Here is a 23,985-nt window from a genome sequence, read left to right on the forward strand (position 1 = left end):
AGCATGCAATATGCGTCAATGTCTTAAAAGGTAAGAAGATCCCGATTGTTTACCGGACATACACATTTTCCTTACAACTAAATATAAATATTATAACATTAAGTATATAAGAGTAATGACAAATACTCCTCTCACCTCCCTTTCCTCTCCCTCGATGGACAAACGGAGCTCCTTTTCAACGAATTAAAAAGAATCTTATAAGTAATATATAAACATAAAATCTAACACTCGGAAATCAATCGATGAAAAAAACGAAGAGCGCCGACCCGGAAACCGAACGCGAAGGGAGCAAAGTACGTGCAAAGTTCCACTCGATGACAATCGAACCAACCGTTTGTTCATTCAATTAATATTCATTGTTCGATAAATATTAATATTCATTGTTCGCCGATAAAAAAAAAAGCGAATAAATTTGTTCAGGTCATCTCGGCCCTCGACATACGATCCCGGAATCCGAGGGATACAGGACTCTGCGGCGCCAGGATAAATTCAAACTGCAAGCCAAGCTCTTCCTCGACAACTATCTCGAATTCCCGAACGATCTGAATGAAAACCAATTAATCAACAAGATATAAAAAATTTGCTCCCATTCATCTCTTTTGTATATTTCGATATACTTTTCCACACCTTTGCCAGAATAAGCTGCAGCGCGAGCTCCACGAAACGTTTTCCCGGACATATTCTTCTACCGGCACCGAAAGGAGCTACCAATAAGGGCGAGTGAGGTGCCATAGGTTTCAACCATCTCTCCGGCAGGCATTTGGACGCGTCTTTGAAATTGTCGTCGCTCAATCCTGCTATCCACGTATGCAACAACACTACTGTCTGAAATCGACGAAAACAAATGCAATCGTATGGAGATATTTTCCCGAATTCGTACAGATAACGTTGAAACTTACTCCGGGATCGAGGCGGTATCCTCCCAGTTCTATAGACTCGTCTAGTATGCGAGCTATGCAAGGCGTCGTGGGCATAATTCTGGAACGTGCATAAATCACACTTGAATAATATAATATTTTCACAGCCGTATCAATCTTATCGCAACATAAACGTGTTTAAAAAGAGAGAAAAGAAATTTTCTTATAATAATTCTTTTAACAATTCGATTAAATTATTATTAGTTAATATAAAGAAACCTAAAGGATTCTGTGATGCAGGCGCGTAAATACTTCGCCGTTCGGAGATCATCCACCGTGAGATCGCAACCGGGAGGCGCCAGGGACTGCGCCTCGTTGTAAAGAGCTTCCTGCACTTCGGGATTACGGCCGATCAGGTTGAAAAGAAACACCAGCGTGTTGCCTAGCTGCAAACGTCCAACGACTGTGTCTTTAACCCTGTAGTAGTAATCGCGATTAACAATCCGAATGATGTAAAGTAAAAAAAGAGACGGCTTGAAGACAATGAAAAAGGCAAAAGTTTTGACAAAAATTAAAAATCGTTTTAAGAAAAGAGATTGATTCTTTTTCAGAGAGAAATAAATTATCTTCTAAATAAGTTATCTCTTAAATGTATAAAATCTATATTGAATTTTTGTCTACAGTCATAAATTATAATACCAAGTAGCCATAAAATTTGACAAACCCGTGCCAGCCAACTATTATAATTAAGTATACAACGTGGTTTTCTCACTGTGTGTATCCCCGCCGCTATGAAATCCACTATAGCGGCCTTCTTATCTCTCATGTCGAGATCTTTCTGCCGCAAAATAGACAGGAATACCGCCTCGACGGATTCGTCTCTGGCGTCGTCTTGCTTCTCCAACACGGTCGCCTCTACGAGCTCCGAGATAATACTAAGCGAAAAATAGAATAGCAATTATTAATTTTAAACATCTTCTCGAATTATCTGATACAATATGCATATTGTGAACAGAAAACAAATTTAATCTCTTTCATCTTTCTTTCCTCCCCTCTGCCGCAATTTACAAAGAAAATGAGATATTTCATTTTACTTTACAATTAGTTAAATCTCTTTGTTTTAATAAAACTGTATCCGAAGTAATTTAAAGTAATTTAAATTAATATTAAAATTAAAATTGAAATTGAAATTTATAAAAATAAAATAAGATAAATAATAGAATTATTGAATTATTTAAAATTTTCTCTTGGCAACTATTGAATTGTGCGAGAATCGGTCATTTGGTGTAACAGCTGATGGAAAGCGATTACAAGTACAAGCGACGTACTTGTATATAGTATCCTCGCTCTCTATTAGTTGCTTATACGCGGATGTCGGTAGCAGCTTCCAAAGCGGTAGGCCGTAAAAGGCGTCGCGTGAGGCCGTGAAGTGAATCCTGACCGCTTCCGCTAATCTCGTTGTAATTGTACTGCTGGAATTTGGTTTTAGAAAGCCTAGGTGACGTCCCAAGATCAACGTGCATGTACCTACGAACGAACGGAACGAGATAACACGTTATCAGTGACGAATTTAATAATCGTCGCGACCGTGACAAAAAAATGACAAGGTGAGACTTCTCTCTCTATTTCTCTCCCCTTTCCTTTTAAGTTTAAAACTGCGCGTTATTTTAATCTTTAAGAACGTAGAGTTTTGAAATTAATAAAATCATTCGTAGAGAGAAAGAGAGAGAGAGAGAGAAATATATCTGTCAGAATTGAATCGCTGATGATTCCCATATATATATATAAGAAAGCTGATTGTCGACGACTTACTCTCGAGTCCCATTCTGTAAGCGAGTTCCTCGAAGCCTTTCACGGTAAATTCCGCTCTTCGTTTGCGGATTAGGTCGATGAATCCGTCGGTGACTATGTTGAGTGCCGGGAAGAAACCGAATACGGTACCGGCCCCGGTCAGTTCCGGCGTTAAGGCGGCGCGAAGCTTTTGCCAGGTTGCTCCTTGCCTATTTAAGAATACATCACTGATCATTTGCGATTGTTCTCACGTTTCTAAAAGTCCTAAGCGATTCAAGGAACTAATCTATCGTAGATCATCTCTGATTCTCTCGCGAATAAATTTTTTTATTTTTATATATAATAATATATATGTAACATATTTATATCTAAATTTTGTATTTCCTTTCGTCGTTATATTTTATCTGCTGTATTATTTATCTCCTAGAAATGGAAAATTTTTAAATATATAATATTCTAATAAATAATCCAAATAAATAAATAAATAACGCGAATAGAATAATTCGCGATTTTTAAAAGTATCAATTTTTTTTCACAATCGAAAGACGGATTTCTTTCGCCGGTTCGTTCCAAGCGATCGTCGGCTATTATAACGTATTATACAAATTGGGAATATACATATCTACGAACCGAAAAGTTACACGACGCGGACCTTAAACTTGACCTCGATACCGCGACGGGCGTAATCGCCGAGCGCGCCGAGAGCGGTAGGCTACTCACTCATTGACCAGACCAAGGTTGGTGTAACGATCGCGCCGGGAGCGCCGATAGTGGGATATGACCTCCTGCGGAGGACGAAGCGGGTATCGCGAACCACGTTTCAGGATAGCCTCGATGTCGCGACGAGCGAACACGGACACCACGAGGCAGTTCCACAGCGCCTCCTCCTTGCACAACGACCCGTATCGCCGATTCAGATCTACTCTTGAATTACGGGATAACGAGCCATATTAAAATACCATATATCGACGAGAAGGAGAGAGCGTGTCGTAAACGGAGATAGTTTATTCTGAATTTCAAACGGGAGGGAGATTACATATTCTCTTTTATTAATCGTTACATTTCGGTATTTTGGATTCAATCAAGCTTGGAAAAAGACGAGCAATTATATAACTCTTTCGGTTTTTTTTTTTTTTTTTTAAATATAAAACGAGGTATCGATACATCTTCGATTCGATAGATATAAAGTCGATGGAAAAAATATGTTATTCATTTGAGAATCGCGATTATCAGCGATTATTTGCGCAATCTGATAATGCATGAATTATTCGTCGATCAAATTCGATGTATCTCCTGCATAAATAATTATCGACGAATCTAATTATTGTAACGTGACATAAGCAATTTTCGACGTGACGTAAACACAAGTTCTTCTTGTCACGATTTGTTCCTCGTTTCCCTCTTTCGTCCGCGATTGCGGCAAACTCACCGCGATAAGATTGGAGTATCGTTGACCCTGACCCTCTGAAAAAGACACATTTCACCGCCATTCCGTTTTACCACAATAGCACGGTCTTTTGATGGGGACCCGTATACCTACATACGATTCATCGAAATTGTTAATCGGTTATTATCCGAAGAATCAAGTAGGGACGCATTTAGCACATAATGAACCTCCGCTCTCCTTCTTTTTTCTCTCTCTCTCTCTCTCTCTCCCTCCCTCTCCATCACGTTTGTCACATGCAACCTTGACATATCATTAACATCGAAATCGTGGACACGCGAAGGAAATGTTTAATATCGCCTTCGTCAAAGAGGACAAAGGCCAAACTCTTTACCTTTATACGCCTCGTGGATCTTGTTCAAGCTGTAGTAACCGAAGCGGGAATATATCCACCTGGTGCCGAGAATCGGCAGGGCGAACGGACCCGGCACGTCGCGAGCTGTCTTGAACTTTCTGCTGTTGTGGGCCGCGTCTGCGAAAAGAACATTGATTTCGAAGAAGAATCGATGGAGAAAATTTCGGAGCAATTGGACCTTCGCTCCCTGCACCACTTTATCGAAGAAGAAAAAATTTATATTTATATACGAAACACACAATCTCTCGCGTTTCTTTATCTGTCTCTCGAATTGCTCGCTTGAAGAAGCCTACGCACAGTTACGGATGTAACTTGGCACTCTGAGAAAGGATTTCTGATAACGAGACAAAAAATATTCTTCACATATTTAATCGTATCGCAACCTTATGCGGTATAAAAATAAAACAATTTTAAAATTAAATCAATAATTCCTTTTCTTCTCTCTCGAATTAAATAGGATTGTCTTACTATCTTGAGACAAGAGTAACGTATACAAATCTAAGCTTATATATATTCTTGCATTTAGAATAACTTGATGTTAGATCGCTACAAATTTCCATCTTCATCTTTGTGAGAAAATTAACGGGATAGCACCAAGAGGATTTTATTCTAGATTTAAAAATTTTCCATTTAAGATTAAAATATTCTTTTTTCAATGATAAATATGATTGTCGCTATATCGATCCTATTTTATGATAGATTGAAGAGTAATAGCGTTAGATCCGGAAATCTTTTCTGTGGGTGTGTGATATTGCTCTCTATCGTTGTACATATAATGTTATCAATTGGGAAACGCGATTTCTCAACTCGAATCTAGCGTTCAAGAATAACATTCGATAACGATAAAGATGACAGGGGAGGAAAAAAAGTGATGCGCGGTGCCATTGACCGATAATCACGGTACTGATAGCGAAGGTCTGGGAAAGAGATCGGAGAATTCTCAACTCACCCATGTTCGCGTTGTAATTTCTGCTCCAGAACCACCAGGGTGGCCTGTAACCGGTGACCAGTACAAGGATCGCGAGCAGTGCTCCAGCGATAATCTCGAACCACGCTCCGGACAGCAGCATCCTCCAGTCGAATCCCTGCAGTCGAAATAGGATTAAAGTAAATCGGGCTCCCTTTCTCTCTATCTCTATCTTCCCGAGAGATATCGCCCGCGTTCGCGCGACAACAATCTCGCGCGGCGCGAACGCGCCAAGTATAATAGGTTCCCCCTGTTATCGTAATGAAGCCTCGCGGATACGAGGCTCGTCTCCACCGCCGCGAGATAGTACTACACGACTGGCGTCGTATCTCGGTAAACGCGTAAACTCAACTTTCTTCCTAACAATAAGGCGCCTTTTGACTCATTATTTGAACGCCGACGTTGGCGCCCGAACGGATATATCATCGTGTTGCGTTTCCGCTCGAGGACGCTCTAAATGAACTTTTCCCCGGAGCCTTTCTTTATTCAATTGCCATATTAAAGTCATGGACGATGAAATTTTCTTTAGAAAAAATTATATTTAATCTATTTAATTTTAATTAACTCCCTATACAAATACTAAGCTATTTTTTTCTCCAAGGCTTTTCAATATAATTCTCAAGACACTTGCAACATTCTATACTTTCCGAGAGATATCCGATGGAATAAAGCGATATATATTGTTCTCGCCTTATAATCGTAGACGCGTTACGCGCAAGGTGAGAGCTAGGACCGATCGCTCTATCCGATTCGTCAACTCCGATTGTAATTAGCGAGGACGCATTTTTCGCGATCTGCGCCGCGCTTTGATAAGGCGTCATTTGTGCGCTGAGATTTAGCGTTGAAACACTCGCGAAAGGAGCGATAAACGCGCATTTTCTTCGTCGGCGATTCTCACCGAGGAAGAAAGGAAAAAATAAGAGAAAGAGAAGGAGAGAGAGAGAGAGAGAGAGAGAATGGCGACGCGGCGACTCTGCTTATGGATCTCTTCGTGACTGACTGAGTGCCCCAGTGTTATTTGCGAACCGCGCGATTTCTTTATTTGCAATTCGCCGATAACGCTCCCGGTGTTGCCCCGATGATCCCGCGACTCTCTCTCTCTCTCTTTGTCGGCCCTTTCATTCGCTCTGACGTGATCTCGGGAGCTGTCTGTTACACGGATCGGGAAGAAAATAGCGTGAACGATATCGACGATAATATACGACGTGTGAATCGCGGGTACCGTATCGAACGAGAGGTGAAGGATTCATGTAAATACTCGATACTGATTCAGCACTCAATGCATCAACGCGCAAAGTCAACGCATACATTAGCGCGAGAACAATGTCAAGCGTCATGTTGCGCTGACTTGGAAGCAGCGGTGAGGGGGAGGGGAAATCATCTCGCAAGATTCCTCGAAGCGAACTTGAATCCTTCAATGAGTTGAATCTTTCGGAAAGAATAGTTTCCTTAAGCTAAAATTCAACGAAAAAGTCACGCGCTCCTTGATCCTTCACGTTAAATATCTTCGTATTTGTATCGATATATTACCCTTTTATCTTAAATCTCTCGTTATATTTCGATACTCCCTTCACTTAAGCAAATTCGTAATGCGATAAAAATAATTGTTATTTTCGGAAACAACAGAGGGGATTCGGAGACTTATAAGATATGTCTTTTGTGAGATCTTTTTTGAAAATAAAAATTGACAATTTTCGTCGGGAATGAAAATACTCGAAAGAGGCAAACGAGCGAACGGATGTTTCGCATTGTGCGAGTGTTTCTCGTAACGCCGTTTCCGTGGACGCGTCTACGTCGACCGACTACATTGTTCGCTCTCGTTAATGACTTTAATTAAGCGCACCGCTACGTAAGTACCACCGTCTCTCTCGTACCACCGTATCCCGCGCTCACCTGCCGAGAATTTTCAGGGATTTTATATCCACCGAGAAACGTAATGTACACGCGATCGTCGCGTTGCAGCAAAGTCGCATTCTTCTCCAATAACGTGACTCCAATCTCCCTTTCTTTCTCTCTCTCTCTCTCTTCTTTGTTAAAAACAAAAATCTTTATTCACATTCGCCTATTTTGATTTTTGCACGCTAAAATGAACGTGTCTCGAAAAAAAATAGACGCGAAGAAAAATGGGCGTTTTTTAAACGTTCCTTAACAGACGAAATGACATCCCTGTCTCTTTTCTTCTCTCAATTCACCTATTTTTGCCAAGTTTCGCGTTTCAGCCTTCGAACCTGTTCTACGAATAGGCTATTCTTAGCACGACCGATTAACGTCAATGATTTTCCGATCGGAGCTTTGATCGAATCTTTAATAAAGGTCTAATAAAGAAACGCGGAGCTGTAAACGTGTCGTTTTACATACGTATCTCGCGGAACCAGTCCCACGCTAAAAGAAAGAAGATAAAGTGCTTCGTGCGGCTATCGAAAGCTCTTTTCTCTCTCTTTTCCTTTCTATATCCCTCCTACGTAATTTCTATTTTTTCTCACATTGTGGCGAAACGCATACATTTCGTTAAAAAAAAAAAAAAGAAAGAAAGAAAAATCACAAATATATTTATTGAAATGACGAAGAAATAAAATTTTGATCATCTCTGCGAAAAATATATGAGACTATCCTTAACTAAATGAATAAATGAATAAATATATAATATATAATATACAATTTATAGATACATAAATATAAAATTTATAATAATGGAGACAAAATTATGCACCTGTGTAATTTTAAATCTCTCCGTGTCGTTGAAGAATTCTAATTACGTAATAATGATATAAAATTAATATATAATTATAAATATGCACAAAATCTCGGACATAACGTAATTCTCGTCCTGTTAGATTGGACAAAATTTCTCATTCAAGCTACGCTACGTCGCGGCGTAGATGATAATGAACGCGGGGTAATTGTGCGCGAAGACTTTGGAATGTCGCGGAGTGTCGCCGCCGACCAGTAAATAAAGCTACGGGGAGCAATTGAGAAAGCGAGAGAGAGTGAAAGAAGACGCGGGGAACGAGAAAAATAATCGGGCCCGATTACCGACGACGCGGCCGCTGGATTGTTATCTCTTTGTTTTTCTTCATCCTCTTCTTCTTCTTCTTTTCTTCTTCTCCCTGCGCAAACTCGCCTTTCAAACGCGAGATCGCATATATTGTGCATATATACGCTCGTAAATTTATAATCATATGCTAATATAGATATGTATATATATATATCGCCATCCTGAGAAAAAATCTCGAAGTGTGTCAGAGTTAATACGATTTAGAAAAATAATAATCGTACACAAGGCACGATGTGTAATTTACTAGCCGAGATGTCTGGAACGCGAACGGGTCAGTCGCGAATAATGGCACGACTTGTCGGACAATCTTAAATCTCGAGGGAAGTTTTATCAATCAGTCTGTGTCATACAAATCACGTATTATACGCGTGTATTGTGCCAGCGGCTTTTATATATGACGCGAGATCTCGTTGCGCTTTATCGTCTGTAGCTCTCCCTCTGACGCGATTTCCGTTACGTCTGTCAATTAAACGAACGAGAGATGAATAATGTAACGCACGTTCCTCGTTAGAGATACAGTTATGATTATTATCTAGTTTCGCGAGCGCCATCCAATCATAAATTTTATTGTCAGACGGTACTTTTTACTTCGCGCGCACAGACGGAATTACGTCTCGAGCTTGGACCAACAAATAAATTAAGGTGCGTATAATTATCTCCATTTCATTACATCTGCGTCCTTTACGTAACAAGCTAGTTTAAAAGGCACAACGGCGATTGTCTACGAAAATGTTGTCTTACTTTGAAAGAAGAAAAAAATGGTAGCGTCTCCCATGAAAAAATTAATTTCGCTACCCGCGTTGTTCTCACATACTGTACATTGCTATCGTTGTATTCGCGCTTTATCGCTAATATCGCGACGTAACAAAATTCGGGGGAATGTTTACTGAAAGTGAGAAAACGACGAAATGTAAATTTCAGACACTCGCGATTTGCATTATCTCATTAGTTGACCTATTTGTCGGAAACGCGACTATTTGCTTTCGTTCGATAACTCGTCACGATAAGTGGCTTTTCGTATACGTTATGCGCTCGCATAGCGATCCAGGAATAGCGTAACAGTAGCGATCTCGCGAAATTATGGAGTCCGCGAGGTTTCGATGAAAAGTTGTTCGTATGCGTGTGTCGTTTCTCGTTCGTTATTCGTAATTTTTTTTTTTTTTTTTTTTTATTCGATACAGAGAGAGATGTATTTTTCTTACTATTTTTTTTTTAAATAATAAAAAATAATTATCGTTAATATCATCGTTTTCTGATTTTTCGTTTCGTTCAATATTTCGGTTTTTGAACAAAGAGACTCGTTGTATCGCTGCAACAAAGCTAGTGCAAAATATAATTCTCACGCTCTCGCGAAACTATTTCCATCAGCATCCAAAGCATGCGTGGGGGGAGGGGGGGGGGGAGAAAAAAAATATGTATAATACGAGCACAATGCCGAGAAACAGGAGTGATTACGCAAATTGCACCTCGCCGTTTCCGTGTAACGTTCTTCATACGGCGTATGAATCTTCGCGAAATTGCGGTTCCCGTTTCTCGCGATTACGACGTTTATTTCCCCTCGCCTGTCAACGGCACTTGAGATCTCGCAAATAAAATGATTAACCGCCGCCTCGATCCCGATGTGCAATTAAACCAAGGGGGTTTCCCGGCGGAAAAAATAAAAACAATTTGCGACGCGCGCTGATGTATGTACAGGGTGTGTCGAGAGGTAAGGTTAATCGGCGGGAAGAAGAGTAACGCAACACGCATCACTTGTGTTGTCGCAGAAAGATGGTAAATAGACTTGACAGGCAACTCAAGAGTTTTCTGTTATTATTTTTTTTCTCGGGATTTTCTTTCTCATATGCGAGAGAAAAAGGTTCGCGAAGATGCGCGTAACTCGGAAATTAAAGGGACAAGAGCAATCTTCCATGACAGATACGTGATAGAATAGATTGGATGGGAATATGCAACGTGTTTTCTTGGCTATCGCGTCAAAATAGAACGAGAGAGAGAGAGAGAGAGAGAAAATACATGTTGCTTCAATAACAGAAAAATATTGTCAAGCGTTATTATTAATCCAAGGAATGTACTATCTATCTACTGTTTATCATTATAATGCTGAATATTTTTCTATGTGTCCTAAACACGCAACAAAACAAGTGAGAAAAGTTTCCTCTGTGTACATTTTTTGCGCCTCTTCTCATCTTTTGATGACCTTATCTTTTGACATATTCTGTATTTGGGGGGGGGGAAAAAAAAATTAAAAAAAAATGAGAGAGAGAAGTTTCGAGATTAATATATTTCAAAGGCAACGTACATTTTTGAAACGATGTTTTAATTAACGTCGATAGTCTTTCATCGTAAACTTGATGAAGACGATTAAATTTATCAGCGATTTCAATCGAGCGAATTTTTGCGATGCCTCGAATAAGCGAAACCGGTTTTAATCTCAATAAATTCACAATTCTCGATGCTGCGAGTGTAGAGAAGGAATGTACCTCATCCTCACGTCAGCTGTCAACTGTCAACCTCACTGTCGGCGCGTTTCCATCGTTACACAAATAGTAAACACAGAACGGGCTTATACTCTTTTCGCGCTTGTTCTCAACCTCGAGAGAAATACGAATCCATCGAAATTATTAATAACCTTCTCGAACCCTCTCATTCTTTTTTCCTTCCAACGCGGAGGTTACAGGACTCTCAGGCCCCCGATGGCGACAACGAGAAGAGTTCGCTGGGAAAAAGACTCGCGCGATCGCACTGCGAATAACGTAACAATGCGAATACACAATTCACACGCACACACACACACACACACGCAATATCCACGAATGTAATTTTTTTTTTTTTTAAATTACCATGACGTTTTGACTTGGACGTGTTACTTGGGCGCCTCTCGCCCGCACCGTTCATGTATCGATCAGCAAATCGCACGCATATCCCGCTCTGGCGTGTCTCGCGCGCGCCGCTATCTCTCGCCAAACGACGACTTATCCGGGCCGAATTCTTCTCACTCTCTGACTCTGGGTACACACTTGACTCCTGCTCGCTCGCGCGATCGCCGAGCGATCGGTGAGCGATCGGCGCGCGCGAGGGCCCACTCTCGCGCCGCGGGAACCCGGAAATCCGAACGCCTCTCTCGCGTGCTACAGGTGGGTAGTGTGCGATGACGACGATCGGGTTCCCCGGGATTGTAATAAAAACGAACGACCGTCAAGCGGACGCATACGGGCCGTATTCATCTTATAGGGTGTCCCGTAAAAAGCGGGATCGCGCCACGGCAGGAATGTGCTATTCCTCGCGATCGATCGATCGATCGCTGATATTTTTGCTCTTTCTTTTCTTATAGAGTCTTTATAGATTATAAAATTATAATCTGCATGCAAGAGGACAAACGGTAAATAGCTACTACTATCAGGCTTATTTAATAAAATGTTGATATAATTAGACTATAAAATTCAATTTGTATAAATTGAAACGATTTAAGTTTGAAAAGCTATACATAATGAAAATTAATTTGACAGACATGCTCTTTTACGCTGACTTAAACATGTCGTAAATTTTTGTACATTACCTATATTTTTGCATGAATATTCGATTATATCGTAATCTTACAAAATTATATTTTAATTAATTGCAATTTTATTTTAAATTTTTACTATAAAATATTTATATAAATTTCACGTTTGTATCTCTCAATGAGTAATAAATTTAATCTTAATCGCACAAAATACGATCTTCGCGTAAAGGAATAAATTAATCGGATGTCCATATTTGGTAAAACGTTATAAATACAATGAATAGTTATATATTTGCAGTAAAAAACATAAACACACGTGTAGTCATAACGTAAAGCTTTTAGAATTAAAGATTTTTTTAAGTTTTTATCGAATGTATAAAAAAAAAAAAAATTTGATTTCAATGGCATTTAAAAAAAAAAACCCAACCCTCGCATTTCATCTTCTCCCGCAAATCTTGACGGGAAGTCGCAGAATGTTAAAATGTATCTCTCGGAAATAACTTACGGGCTTCAAGCGCGTTATCATAGCCGTCGCCGTTGCCGTCGTTAAAGTCGACTCAGCCGCCAACTTTCTGATAAAACGTATGATATCGCGCGGATTTCCGGCGGGCTTTCGACGGGCGGGAAATTCAGGAACCGAGAACGAGAAGCGACCGCGAAAATGTCGTGGCACGTACTGCCGCGGCGACGACGACGACGACGACGACGACGACGACGACGACGACGACGATGAAACGTATATACCGACTCGTCGAACAGCCGCGACGGCACTGATCCCAAAAAGTTCCTCGGAAACCCTTCCTCGGTGTTTTCCAAAAACTCCGAAAGCGTGACAGAGGCGGAGGAGGAAGAGGCCTGGAACAGCGACGAAGGTGGTGGTAGTAAAGAAACGGAGGTGGAGGAAGAGAGCGAACGAAGAAGAAGGAGAGAAGAGACTGAGGAGGAAGACGAAAGAGAGAAGGCCTCGCCGAGGATCACGGACGGAGAGGGTTCCCGTCCGGTGGGACGCGGTCGAGAGGGAGAGGGGAACGAGCCCGCGACCCGGACATGGGAGTGAGAAGAGCACTGGCGAGACGAAGGGGGAAGAGTAAGAAGAGAGGCTGAGAAGAGAAAGAAATTAAGGGAGACAGAGCGTTTGTGTCCGGCGAATTAAACTTTAATCACGATTAATTGCCGCATTGTTCGGCAGATCGATCGGATTTATGAATGGTGGTATTTCTCAAGAGGGAACGAGAAACTACCATGAGGGAGACGGGGCCGCCATACCCCTCTCCTCCGTTCCCTTTTCTCTCTCTCTCTCTCTCTATCTTTCTCCTTTCAGAGAAGTCACGAGACACTGGTCGAGACCCCGCCGATCCGTCTCCGCTGTCGGAGACGAAAACTCTTTTATCTCCTCGTCCACTTTCTGTTTACATGCCCCATCATGCCCTGCCCGTTGGTCCCGCGACCGTATCGCGAGCTTGGTTGGCGGTCGCCGATGGTGGGGCCCGTGGGATCAGTGGGAACCCACGGTGGGGGTTCCGGATGACGGACGATCCGGAACGGATGGCAGATGGCGTTGAACGTCGAGGAAGATACTCTCGATCGGGGAGATGATTCTCAGCATCCGCCGCTACGGGATGCCGTAACCATATCCTTTGCCTCTACGTGCTCTCCGCCTTCCCCCCGTCCCCCACCCCCAACCCCTTTTTTTTTCTCAGACAAAAATAGCCATCGGGTAATCACGAGTGCTTTAAACTTCCGTCATTTCTTCCGTCTTCCTTCGAAAGGCGAATAAAAGCATCCTTCCAGGATTCGAATTTTCTTGCCATTGTCATCTTTTTTTTGTATCTTCCCGCCTTCTCCCGTTCTACAGAAATGATTTCCAAAGTTCTCGTCTCTCGATATGTTTTTCTACCCCGAGATGAATGGGTTAATTAACGAGGCGAGGAAATAGCACGATCGGGTAAAAATCTCGGACGGATCGAGAAGTTATCGCGCTAACGCAACGTATTGATGACCTCTAAATGTAATCAATTATACGAGAATAGACCGATTAGATAAATCGCTCGTAAGATTCATGAATATGGAGAGATAATGTAATAGGAAACAAGCGAGGTAGAAACGGGTCTAGGTTCACCAAACGTGTCTTGTTCTTTTTTTTTTCTTTTTTTTTTTTTGTCTCGACTGTGATATTCTTCAGCATGGATTATTTAACGCGCCAATGAGTGAGATATTCAGAAATTTTTACGCGATAGTTATCTTTGTCCAAAAATAAACTAGCGTTCTAGGAAAATTTATCAAAACGTGTGCGTTTACCGAATTCCAGCTTCTCGATCTTCTTCATGAATTTCATATTTTTGCGCATCGAGCCTGTCCCATTTCATTTGAATAATTTGAAATCGACGCAGACGATCGTCCTTTTTACAAAAGATATTCACAAATCTGTGGGTAATTCTCGAATGTTTTTTTTTTTAAACTATCGAGCGGATATTAACTGTCGGGCGAGAAGATTGCGAGAAACAGTTGTATCATGTTTAAAGTAACGAGAAAGCCCTGTACACCGTGTTACTCCAGTGAGAAACTACGGTCGCGTGAGACGGCATCTAATTTGCGCGTCCAAATCGATATCGTCGTCTCGCGATAAATTTGCGCGATCATGCGTAACGATCGTCAACCGGATCGGGCTGAGTCGTCTCCGCGAAGGGCGTAAACAACTCGACGGGAGAAGCAAGCGAGATGAAGAAGAGAAATCAAGAAAGATTTAGGAATAGACACGAGAACATGAAATAAACTCATCATTTACGTCGGATCGTCAGACAGAAAATAAAAATGCACCAGCGAAATGACGCGCGATCTCAAAGACGTTTTAAACGAACAAACAAGAATCTTGACAATGACTGATAAAAATTAGAAAAATAGATGAATCCACAATATATATAATTTTAAAAGAGAAGAAGATTGTGTGTGTGTGTGTGTGTGTTAATGGCAGGTTTTCGTGGTATAGGGTCTCGCATCTTTCGAGAAGCCTTAGAATGAATTTTATAATTAGCAAATTAATATTCATAACGTAATTAACTCCGAACGGGATAAAAATAGAAATTCCCTTTCGCTTCTGTGGAGACCGAGAAGATTTTTTCATTGGGAAAAGTCGATCATTTCTATTTTTCACGAAATAATCGTAAAACGAAGCGACTAAAAAGACGGCGGCCTGAAAGAAGGCCTATTGAGTTTGAGAGTTAAAATATTTGTCCATCAGTCTGTAAAAGTGTAAGATGACCGGAGTGGAACGGACGATCGCATAGAACGGGCTAGACCGGGTCAGGGGGAAATGATGTAGCTCTATCGTGCGTATAGGGGGCGTGAACACACGGAATGAGACGTCTATCGGAACTCGTTTCGATTCCAACACGAAATAAAACGAAAATGGTCTCGAAACAGGCGTCGAAACGGCATAGGCCGGGAGATACGATATGATATACGTGAACATGTATGTGAGACACACGAAACGCCATAGAGTCGCCGGATGCAAAGATCTAGCATTTCAAATCTCTCTCGATCTGTCTTCTCACATATCTTCTCAAAAAGATATATTTTCAAAAATAAATTGGATTGACTCTTTATCAATTACTCCCGAACTTGTGCGGAAAACGCTTGATTCACTGAACTATCCCGTCAATAATTATATTACGTCTTTGTTAGCTAGAGAACGTATAGATAATTTATCAGTATATGCATTTCGAACATTGACTAATTATATTATGCGTATAAAATTTTTATCGCGCGATTATTTTCATTTTTTACGAACGTCTGAGTCAACGAGACGTGAGATTTTTACGATATGTTTGACACTCAAGATGGACATCCAGATTTAAATATTAATGATAGGCAAGCACGATTGGGTTAATCTCCGAGTGTGGAACGGGTCGGTCGTGTTTCTCCGATTGCGTATGTCTGACCGGAGCTAAGTTTCCATAAGTAGGCTAAAAAATGCGCCGCAGAACATAAAATCTCTCGTGATATTAATAAGTGATATAATCGATCTTAACGATCTAGCGCGACCTCCTTTTTAAATGGCAATTCGACCCAACCGACTGAGGAAGTTTTGCAATTGATTTAATTAACTACGCACGCTTGCCCCGTTGTTGTCACTTTTTAAATATTTAAATCATCTACTATATGAAACTTTGTAAATATTTCCTCGACAAACCAACCATATGCGAATTCGGCCCCGAAGAGTGTGGTTTGGATTAAAACGTGCAAATTCTTTCTCAACATAGATGCTAATTTATAAGTCGTACCGTTACTTTGCGCAATTGAGGAGACTACTTAAGGAAGGGCGCATCTCGTATCCACAATAGTGGAATACCGTAAAAACTGTGTGCCAAACGTTATAATATAAAATTTAAAAAGAAATAAAATTGTCTTCTTACAAATAAATGTTAAAATGTTTATGAAAAGTACTTCCATTTTGTAAAGATATTTAAAGGAATTCTCTTAAGGATTACCGTTTTACTTAATCGTCCCGTTATTGGCGAAAAAAAAAAAAAGCATCCTGTAGGTCCGGTATACCCTGTATACGCGCAAACATCTGTTCCTACGGCGCGAAATAATCGCACGCATAAATAAACCACGACACCGAGCCGGCGTGCGTGTCTCACGTGAAGCGAGAACGTGACTTCGCAGTTAACGATACCGGATTTCCCGAAACAGTCGCGGTGAAGCAAAGATTTCTCCTGCGAGAAGCCAAACAATATTCGCATTTCGGCATCCTGCAGGATATCCGCTATTCTGTCAATGACACGAGTTTGTCAGTATTTTATTACGAGTTCCGTTCGAAATTCCGAGTCGAAATTTTGCTTCTATATTTTCAATCTTTATTTTTTAGTTAATCTTTACATTTTATAGATTCTAGAGGAATTTGATAAGTTTAATTTATATAGAAATTGAATTCCTATATTTTGTATTAAACAAACAGTTTCCCAAGTAGAGATTTGAAGTAGAGCTCTCGCGGTAAAATTATAGATTATATTGTTTAAAAAAAAAAAAAATCATTTAACTATACTTAAAATATCCACATAAACATTAGATTGAAGATTGAGATAAAAAAATAAGAGAAAAATATCGATTCGAGTGTTGCCAAGAAATTAGTTCTCGAAATTAACTAACATTCTTAACTAACATTCAATTATTGATTCATGTCGAATTAGTTTTATACAGTAAAATCAAATCTATTTTTTTATAATTTTTTTTTTTATAACATTAAGAACAGGAGATCGATTTCTTTCATCAAACATAGAACTGACTATACTAAAGTATGGGCTAAAAAAAATTCATTAATTTTTCAAAAATGATTTAGCAACAAATCGGACTAAATCTAAAAAATTGACCTTCGCTCAATCTTTTAATCTATCGCGACGAATCACGTTTGATTTCTCATACTAGATTGCTTAGAATTTTAATGAACTACGACGTATCTATTTTTAATTTATCCCGGAAAAAAGAGAAGAGAAATACTATCATTCTATTGAATATCTTACGTAAAAAGAGAAACATAATCCCAAAATATCCACAGAATATATTTTTATACATTTTCTACTTTAAGAAGATTCCGCAAGAATCAAGATTTTAAAAGTGACAAATGCGATTGGCTATTTCGCAAAGCTATGTTCGATTTAATAAAGATATTGCCTCTTCGGCATGAATAAAAATGAGAATGTAAAACGATGAAGAATAAATGAATAAAGAATCGAGTCTAAAAATATAGTGAAGGATGAAGGGTGAATAAATAAAAAATTAAGTATAAACTGAAAATAAAAAATTCAAAATAGAAGATAAGATCTAGTTTTAAGTTCCCATATATTTAAAGAGATGTATATTTTTTTGTCCGCCCCATTCATTATACTTGAATAAACTGTTGATAATTTGTGAGATGCGATATCGATGTTTTGGCGAATGCACGCGGGGTCAACAGCTTCTTAAATGGCCTTTCACGGTATGTACAAAATTTCCGCGTGTGAAAATCATCATAAAGCACTCGATGTTTGTAGAAAAAGAAATAAAATCTCAGCTTATTAATAGTCCGACTCCCATTCACCGAGCGATATAAATCCATACGTAAAATTTTCTCGTGAGTACGAGGACGGCGGGAATAGGCATCGGGAGTTCACGCGTATACGCACGTGTGTGCGATCGCGCCGATGAGATCTTCTGGTCGACCAACCAGGAAGAGATCACGGACAACTGGTCACTCGCCGGAATTCTGTCGGAGGTGATAATGCGGTACGATGGATCGTTAAAAAAAAAATTGGACAGGAATCCTCTTCCTTTCCGTCTCTCCTCGAGAATCATTTCATACACGTGGCGTTATTAGACTTGTGTGAAATTCGTCCGAGAATCCTTCCAAAATCTGCAGAATTGTATTTTTACTCGCTCGATTATAATAACACAAACATACAATGTGCAACAAATATTTTATGATAATATTACATTATATGCAAGATCTTTCGAAATTAATATAAATGCTGATTTTTTTTTCTTTTACTTAAAATCGTTTAAAAAAAGATTTTACTTAGAATCGTTATAGATGCTACTGAGAATGAAGGGCAGAATTTCCGCAAAAATATCGATGTTCGGATCCAGGCATCGACCGAGACCCTCGATTACCAGCATGCTGAGAATCACGCCGCTAAAGGATCCGTCCTGCTTGACTCGATGACGGACCATTGCGGAGAATAATTCCGACACAACGGTACTCACGTTTACCTGCGAGAATATTTGAAACGGCCGTACTGCGTATAGCAATTATTACTTTAAACACACGCAATAGAGCGAATTTGATTTTTCCCGAATGGTAATTAAGCGGATCAAACGTCCATCATCTTCCGACGAGATTTTTCTCTTTCCGATAGAAACGCTATCTTTAGAATTTCAATGATCGTAATTATCCATTATCGGCGTTATGATGATACCGGTATCAAAAACTGGTTAGTCTACTCTCACGCGTGTTAATACGCGATACGCCTCGTAATTGCATAGCGCGACTACGCGCCTTCGTCTTCTTTTCTTTCTCCACGTGTGTTTCTCGGAGGTCGATCGGTTCTGATTGAATCCGCATGAGATCGCGTACCGATGCTCCCGCTATATAATCACGATCGCATTCTTTTGCCTCGTCGTTACGATGATTCGTCGTGAAACCGAAACGGCACCGATACTTTCTACAATGTCTGCAAGCGTAGTCTATGTAAAAAAAAAAAGTGGAAAAAAAATTAACAAAAACGGAAGATCGATTCCGAGAAACAATGGAAATTGATGCAAAGGAGAGAGATAATAATAATTATATTAATAAATATAATAATATAATAAATTTAGGAAAATTAATAATCATTTCGGATAATTAACGATCAAGTCATAAATTTTTCTGTGAACCGATTCGAAATTTTTCTCCCATTTTCTTTCCATTTCTCAACTCAATTTTTAATCCAACATCTATGATATTTTAAGCAGTTAAATCGCTTTCTTTTTAAATTATTTAATCTATAATTTTGCTTTGAAAGCTCTTCTTTTGGATCTCTAAGTAAGAAACTGTTCATTTACTGTATATGCTTATTTAACATACAAAATAGAAAGCTCTATATAAATTAAACTTATCAAAATCCTCTAGAATTCATAAATCTGAGATTGAAAATAGGAATAAAATTTCAATTCGGAAAATACAAAAGAGGGGTTACTAACGTTAAATGGATTTCGAAGATGAAATTTCACAATGTTTCTCATCGAGCGTCTGAAGCCATCTGGGTCAGGGGTCATGTACGAACTGTGCTCCAGGATATACTGCGCTGCCATTTCGCCCTATGTATTTTATGCGTGAAACTTTAATTGTTCGATTGAGAAGGATGTGCGCGGCGGAAAGCAATAGTGTAATGTTTTGTATAAAATAAATTATAAAAAGATAAGAAATCGATACAGAGCCATGTTTGTCAAAAGATAAAAATTATGATATTACAAAAGTATACATATATTGTAAAGAGAGAGAGAGGAAAAGTGCACGTAAAAAAATACAAGGAAAAATAATGATACAAAAAATATTTCCATCTCAGCTTACGTTTCCCATTAAAACCGACTAACGAGAAACCTCAAGAGGGTAAGAAGTGCGTGTTAATAAAAAGTGAGTTATCTTTCGGTCTTACGTTTCCCATTAGCACCGAGTAAAAAACGTCTCGGAGATTTTGTCGACAGCGATCATTCAGCGATACTACTAAGCCACAGTCCAGTATGATCAAGCGTGGGCCGTCTACTACGTAATCGGGGTTAATGACCCGTCGAAAGGTGTTAAACAGGCCCGCCTTCGGCACGACTGCTTTTTCGACTAGAATGTTCCCCGGGTGCAGGTCACAGTGGATGAAGTTGTCGTTAAATATCTACGATCAAATAGGATGTTTTCTCTCTCGTACATTGCATTCTCAATTGGCAAAGGAAAAAAAAAAAAAAAATCTAACAATGCGCTACCAATTTTCTCTCGAAAAAATACTGTCGAAAAAATGTTCGTATAGAATTTATATCCCGATCTTAAACTTTACATCGTGATCCAAAAATCGATGCTTGATTCTATTAGATTCGAGATGATAAAACTTAAAATGTTTCAGAGAAGGAGAGTCAACTTTTGTAATAATAATAAAATTGTTCACACTATTGAGTTATGTATATGAACCATTTTAAAGATCGTCGCGATTCCTATTCTGGCAAGTTTCCTTTGCAAAGCAGCGTCGTCATGTTCGAGGTAATCGGATATCGGTGTGCCCTCGTGGAAACTCTCCACGAGTATCCTACGACGGGTCAAGTGCATGTAAGGATACGGAAACACGATATCGTTCCGTCTCGAGAAATTCGCTGAAAATCTCACGAGATTGGCAGCCTCCAGTCGCATGTCGACCTTCGCAAACGCAATTGATACGATTTAATGAAACATAAGCGCGCTACATTCTCGCTTATTTTTAACTTCGATTATTCTCTTCGGAGGTATAATCCGGAATAATTTCAACGAGTTACCAGTTTAAATTTCTTTTCGCATGATTTCACGGATAAAAACGATTGTTTCTTATCGATCGCATCTCACGAACTCGTCGGAATTACACCGGCTCTCAATCCTCGAAGAGAAATTCGAATCCCGAGACAGAGTTCGTTATAACGAGATATTCTTCAGATTACGCGAAAGATGTGCAAAATATTCATGTTGCAAAGTTACTTGGTCTTCCATTATACGCGCGAATTCGTCGATGCAATCCGTGAGACTGAGCCAATGCAGTTCCGGTACGAAGTACATGGCGCACTTGGAAAGGCCGCGCATTATCGCGATGTCTCTTCTGAAGCAAATAGGAAATATATACGGGATGTCTTGTAATAAATAATAACGAGTTGCGACAACGTTTTGCAAAAGATTCTTCGGTTCAATTTCATATGCCAATTTGTTCTCGATAAAAAAAATATCCAGGTGCACCAGGATTCACTAATCATGCTAAATGCATAATAAAACGCCCAATGTAATCATAATAGAAGTATAAACATTCATAGTCCACCGTACGAACTTTTATCAACGGGGCGATTATACGTTTTGTCAAAAAAGACTATTATAAGTTATCTATACGATATCTCAAAGAGGGTACTTGAGTTGGCTTTTGATTCCGGGATGCAATACTTTTACTGCTACGGCTTGCAATTTCCTGGCACGTGTACTGGTAGATGCGAACTCATCGCTTTCGTCGAAAGCTTTATCTGAAATTATCGGTATTTCATTTATAGTTGATGAGTTGACCGTCGAAATTTTTGTATCAAGTAAAAGCATTAATATCGGAGATAGCAAAAAAGCAATGCCTTTTTTTAATTGCACAGTTCAACAAAAAAAAAAATTTGTTTTAACACAAGAAAGAGAATAACAATCTCCTGTAATTTTTTATTCTAAATTTTAAAAAAGAAAACGAAATTTATTAATCGTGAAGAGCTATTCAAAATCTCTCCATTATTCTGTGAAGAATTTAGCAAATACTTTGGAGTTACTAATAGATTTTACAACATTTTATATATTTTCTGTTTCTTTATATATATATATATATTATGGAATTATACAAATCCATTCCTAGATAGATCTGAACATTTCATCGCAAAGTGAATGATAGTAAAGGCGTCCTTTCGCAAAGTGGCTCGCGCGATTTCTATCACATTACACGTACGCAAGAAAAGAAAATACTCTCTCGCTTACTTTCCACGGAACGCGACATCCGAGACTTTCGTGCCACCGCATTCAAGTCGATCCACGCTTTGTACACCTGTAAATTGATTTTATCGATGCGTAATCAAAATTCTCGTTCAAAAAAACAACACATTCGGGTATCCCGAATATTAATCGTATAGAATTATATATCCGATTCATTGATAGCCGCTATCTAATTTATGCTATAAAGTTTCATTCGCATACCTGTGCGCAGCATCCCGAGCCGATCAATCCTTCGTCATCGAACTTTGCAAACAAGTCCCGCCAGGAAGAGCCGTACGTGGCTTCGAGCAGGCGTTCCGTGTACAGCCAAGAATGCGGCGTCGCGTCTCGCTGCAGTCTCGAGAGCGTGTCGCAGATATCCCGCGAGAAGATGTCTCTCCGCGTCGATATCCATTGGCCGAACTTGACGAAAATTGGTCCGAGAAATTCTATACCTAAAAAAATATAGACATGTAAATACAGCCTCTTACTTCCACATATTAAATGATTAAATTTAATCGTAAATTTTGACAGATGTACTAACGTCATGTTCGTAACTTGAAATATTTTTCAAATTATTTTTTCGTTCGTCTCAATCTTTTTGCAATAATGACTCAGCTGATGTGGACAATGTTTCATAAACACGATCTCTTGCTTACCTGTTCGCAGAGCGGTGGGAAACGAATTCGTGTGCGTCAAACGCGTTATCAGATACGCGGCGATTATGGCGGCGACGATCGAGCTTACGATCACGATTCTCGCCAATATTAAAACCATCTCTCGCGCTTCCTCCAGGAAGCCTCCGCTCTTCCGCTCCCCGTCGTCTCCTTCGTCGGCAGACCCGATCGTTTGCGGCTCGCGAATCTTAATGCGCGGATTGCGGGAGAGCGTGGTGGTCGCGGAGGCAAAGTTACGATCGTTGGCGTCGTCGAGATGGCCGTTTCGGGGACGCATTAACGCCGTACGAAAGCATCGCCGATGATACTCCCATTTTTCCCGCACGGCATCCGCGCGATATCGTCGCAACGACGCGAGGAATCTCGCGAAATTCGAACGCGGTGACATCGGCGCGACTCGCAAACATATCGTACGCACGAGGTCGTTACTCCGAGCGCGACGGCCTCGCTTCTTCGCGGACGTTCGCGATCTTCTCCCCGAATCTATCCGCGTCCATGTCGCGGAGCTGGATAATATCCCGGAATAATTTTTAGTTCGATCGCGCGAAGGACATTTCGCGGACGAAAGTGAAGCTTCCCGCGACGCGAAGTGCGCCACGTGAGTCACGTGATGCGTTTCGTCTCCTCCCACCTCCCACCTCTTTCTCAAGATTGCCGCGCTGCGCTTAAAGCCCGTATCACGCTACGCATTGAAGATTGAGATTCAAGATTGACCAATCGGGACGACGAAATTTTAGTCCCTTTTGTTCTGATTAGTCAAATTCCAATCTTTAATTTTTAATGCGCACTCTGATACGGGCTTTAAGTTGGCGACACTCACTCACCGCCTTGCGCAGAAAATCGTATTTAGCGATACTCAGATCCGTAATATTTATGACAAATTTAAGATCGATCGTTACAAAAATTTAAATCGATAATCGATCATCAAAAATAGATATTAAATCAGTTTTATCGGTATAGAAAACTTTATCATTTTGTAAAACGACGATATAAAAGGATAATCAAACAAATTTGCGTAGCACATAAACAATAGATAAGGAAATTAATTAATCGTATGCAAGTTTGTCTGGATATATCCTAAGAGAGAAACTAACCGTGGGATACGGTAA

At 40.0% G+C, this 23,985-nt stretch overlaps 2 protein-coding genes across 4 annotated transcripts; both read right to left on the reverse strand.

Annotated features, from left to right (window-relative positions):
- Nucleotides 1–6: 6 nt before the first annotated feature.
- Shd (cytochrome P450 family 24 subfamily A member shade) lies at nucleotides 7–18,208 on the reverse strand. Of its 3 annotated transcripts, none has more exons than XM_070310637.1 (11): nucleotides 18,133–18,208; nucleotides 5,397–5,532; nucleotides 4,427–4,564; nucleotides 3,369–3,567; nucleotides 2,670–2,857; nucleotides 2,186–2,384; nucleotides 1,630–1,792; nucleotides 1,137–1,303; nucleotides 900–978; nucleotides 628–825; nucleotides 7–542 (listed from the first exon to the last, which is right to left on the reverse strand). In XM_070310637.1, the coding sequence occupies exons 2-11, from the start codon at nucleotides 5,515–5,517 to the stop codon at nucleotides 417–419; spliced, it is 1,578 nt and encodes a 525-aa protein (XP_070166738.1). In that variant the 5' UTR covers nucleotides 5,518–5,532; nucleotides 18,133–18,208; the 3' UTR covers nucleotides 7–416. The 3 variants fall into 3 exon arrangements, with proteins under 3 accessions (XP_070166738.1, XP_070166736.1, XP_070166737.1); XM_070310635.1 differs by lacking the exon at nucleotides 18,133–18,208 and adding an exon at nucleotides 12,477–12,497; XM_070310636.1 differs by lacking the exon at nucleotides 18,133–18,208 and adding an exon at nucleotides 11,310–11,422.
- A 76-nt stretch (nucleotides 18,209–18,284) lies between these two features.
- On the reverse strand, nucleotides 18,285–23,473 carry LOC138941205 (uncharacterized aarF domain-containing protein kinase 2-like). The gene is made up of 10 exons (XM_070310634.1): nucleotides 22,859–23,473; nucleotides 22,422–22,654; nucleotides 22,206–22,272; nucleotides 21,613–21,721; nucleotides 21,195–21,312; nucleotides 20,661–20,882; nucleotides 20,140–20,370; nucleotides 19,685–19,801; nucleotides 18,522–18,715; nucleotides 18,285–18,359 (listed from the first exon to the last, which is right to left on the reverse strand). The coding sequence occupies exons 1-10, from the start codon at nucleotides 23,262–23,264 to the stop codon at nucleotides 18,320–18,322; spliced, it is 1,737 nt and encodes a 578-aa protein (XP_070166735.1). The 5' UTR covers nucleotides 23,265–23,473; the 3' UTR covers nucleotides 18,285–18,319.
- Nucleotides 23,474–23,985: the final 512 nt, after the last annotated feature.

This window comes from Polyergus mexicanus, unplaced genomic scaffold, assembly GCF_030449975.1.
Source record: "Polyergus mexicanus isolate NDT 795.1 unplaced genomic scaffold, iyPolMexi1.0 SCAF_18, whole genome shotgun sequence".
NCBI lineage: Eukaryota > Metazoa > Arthropoda > Insecta > Hymenoptera > Formicidae > Polyergus > Polyergus mexicanus.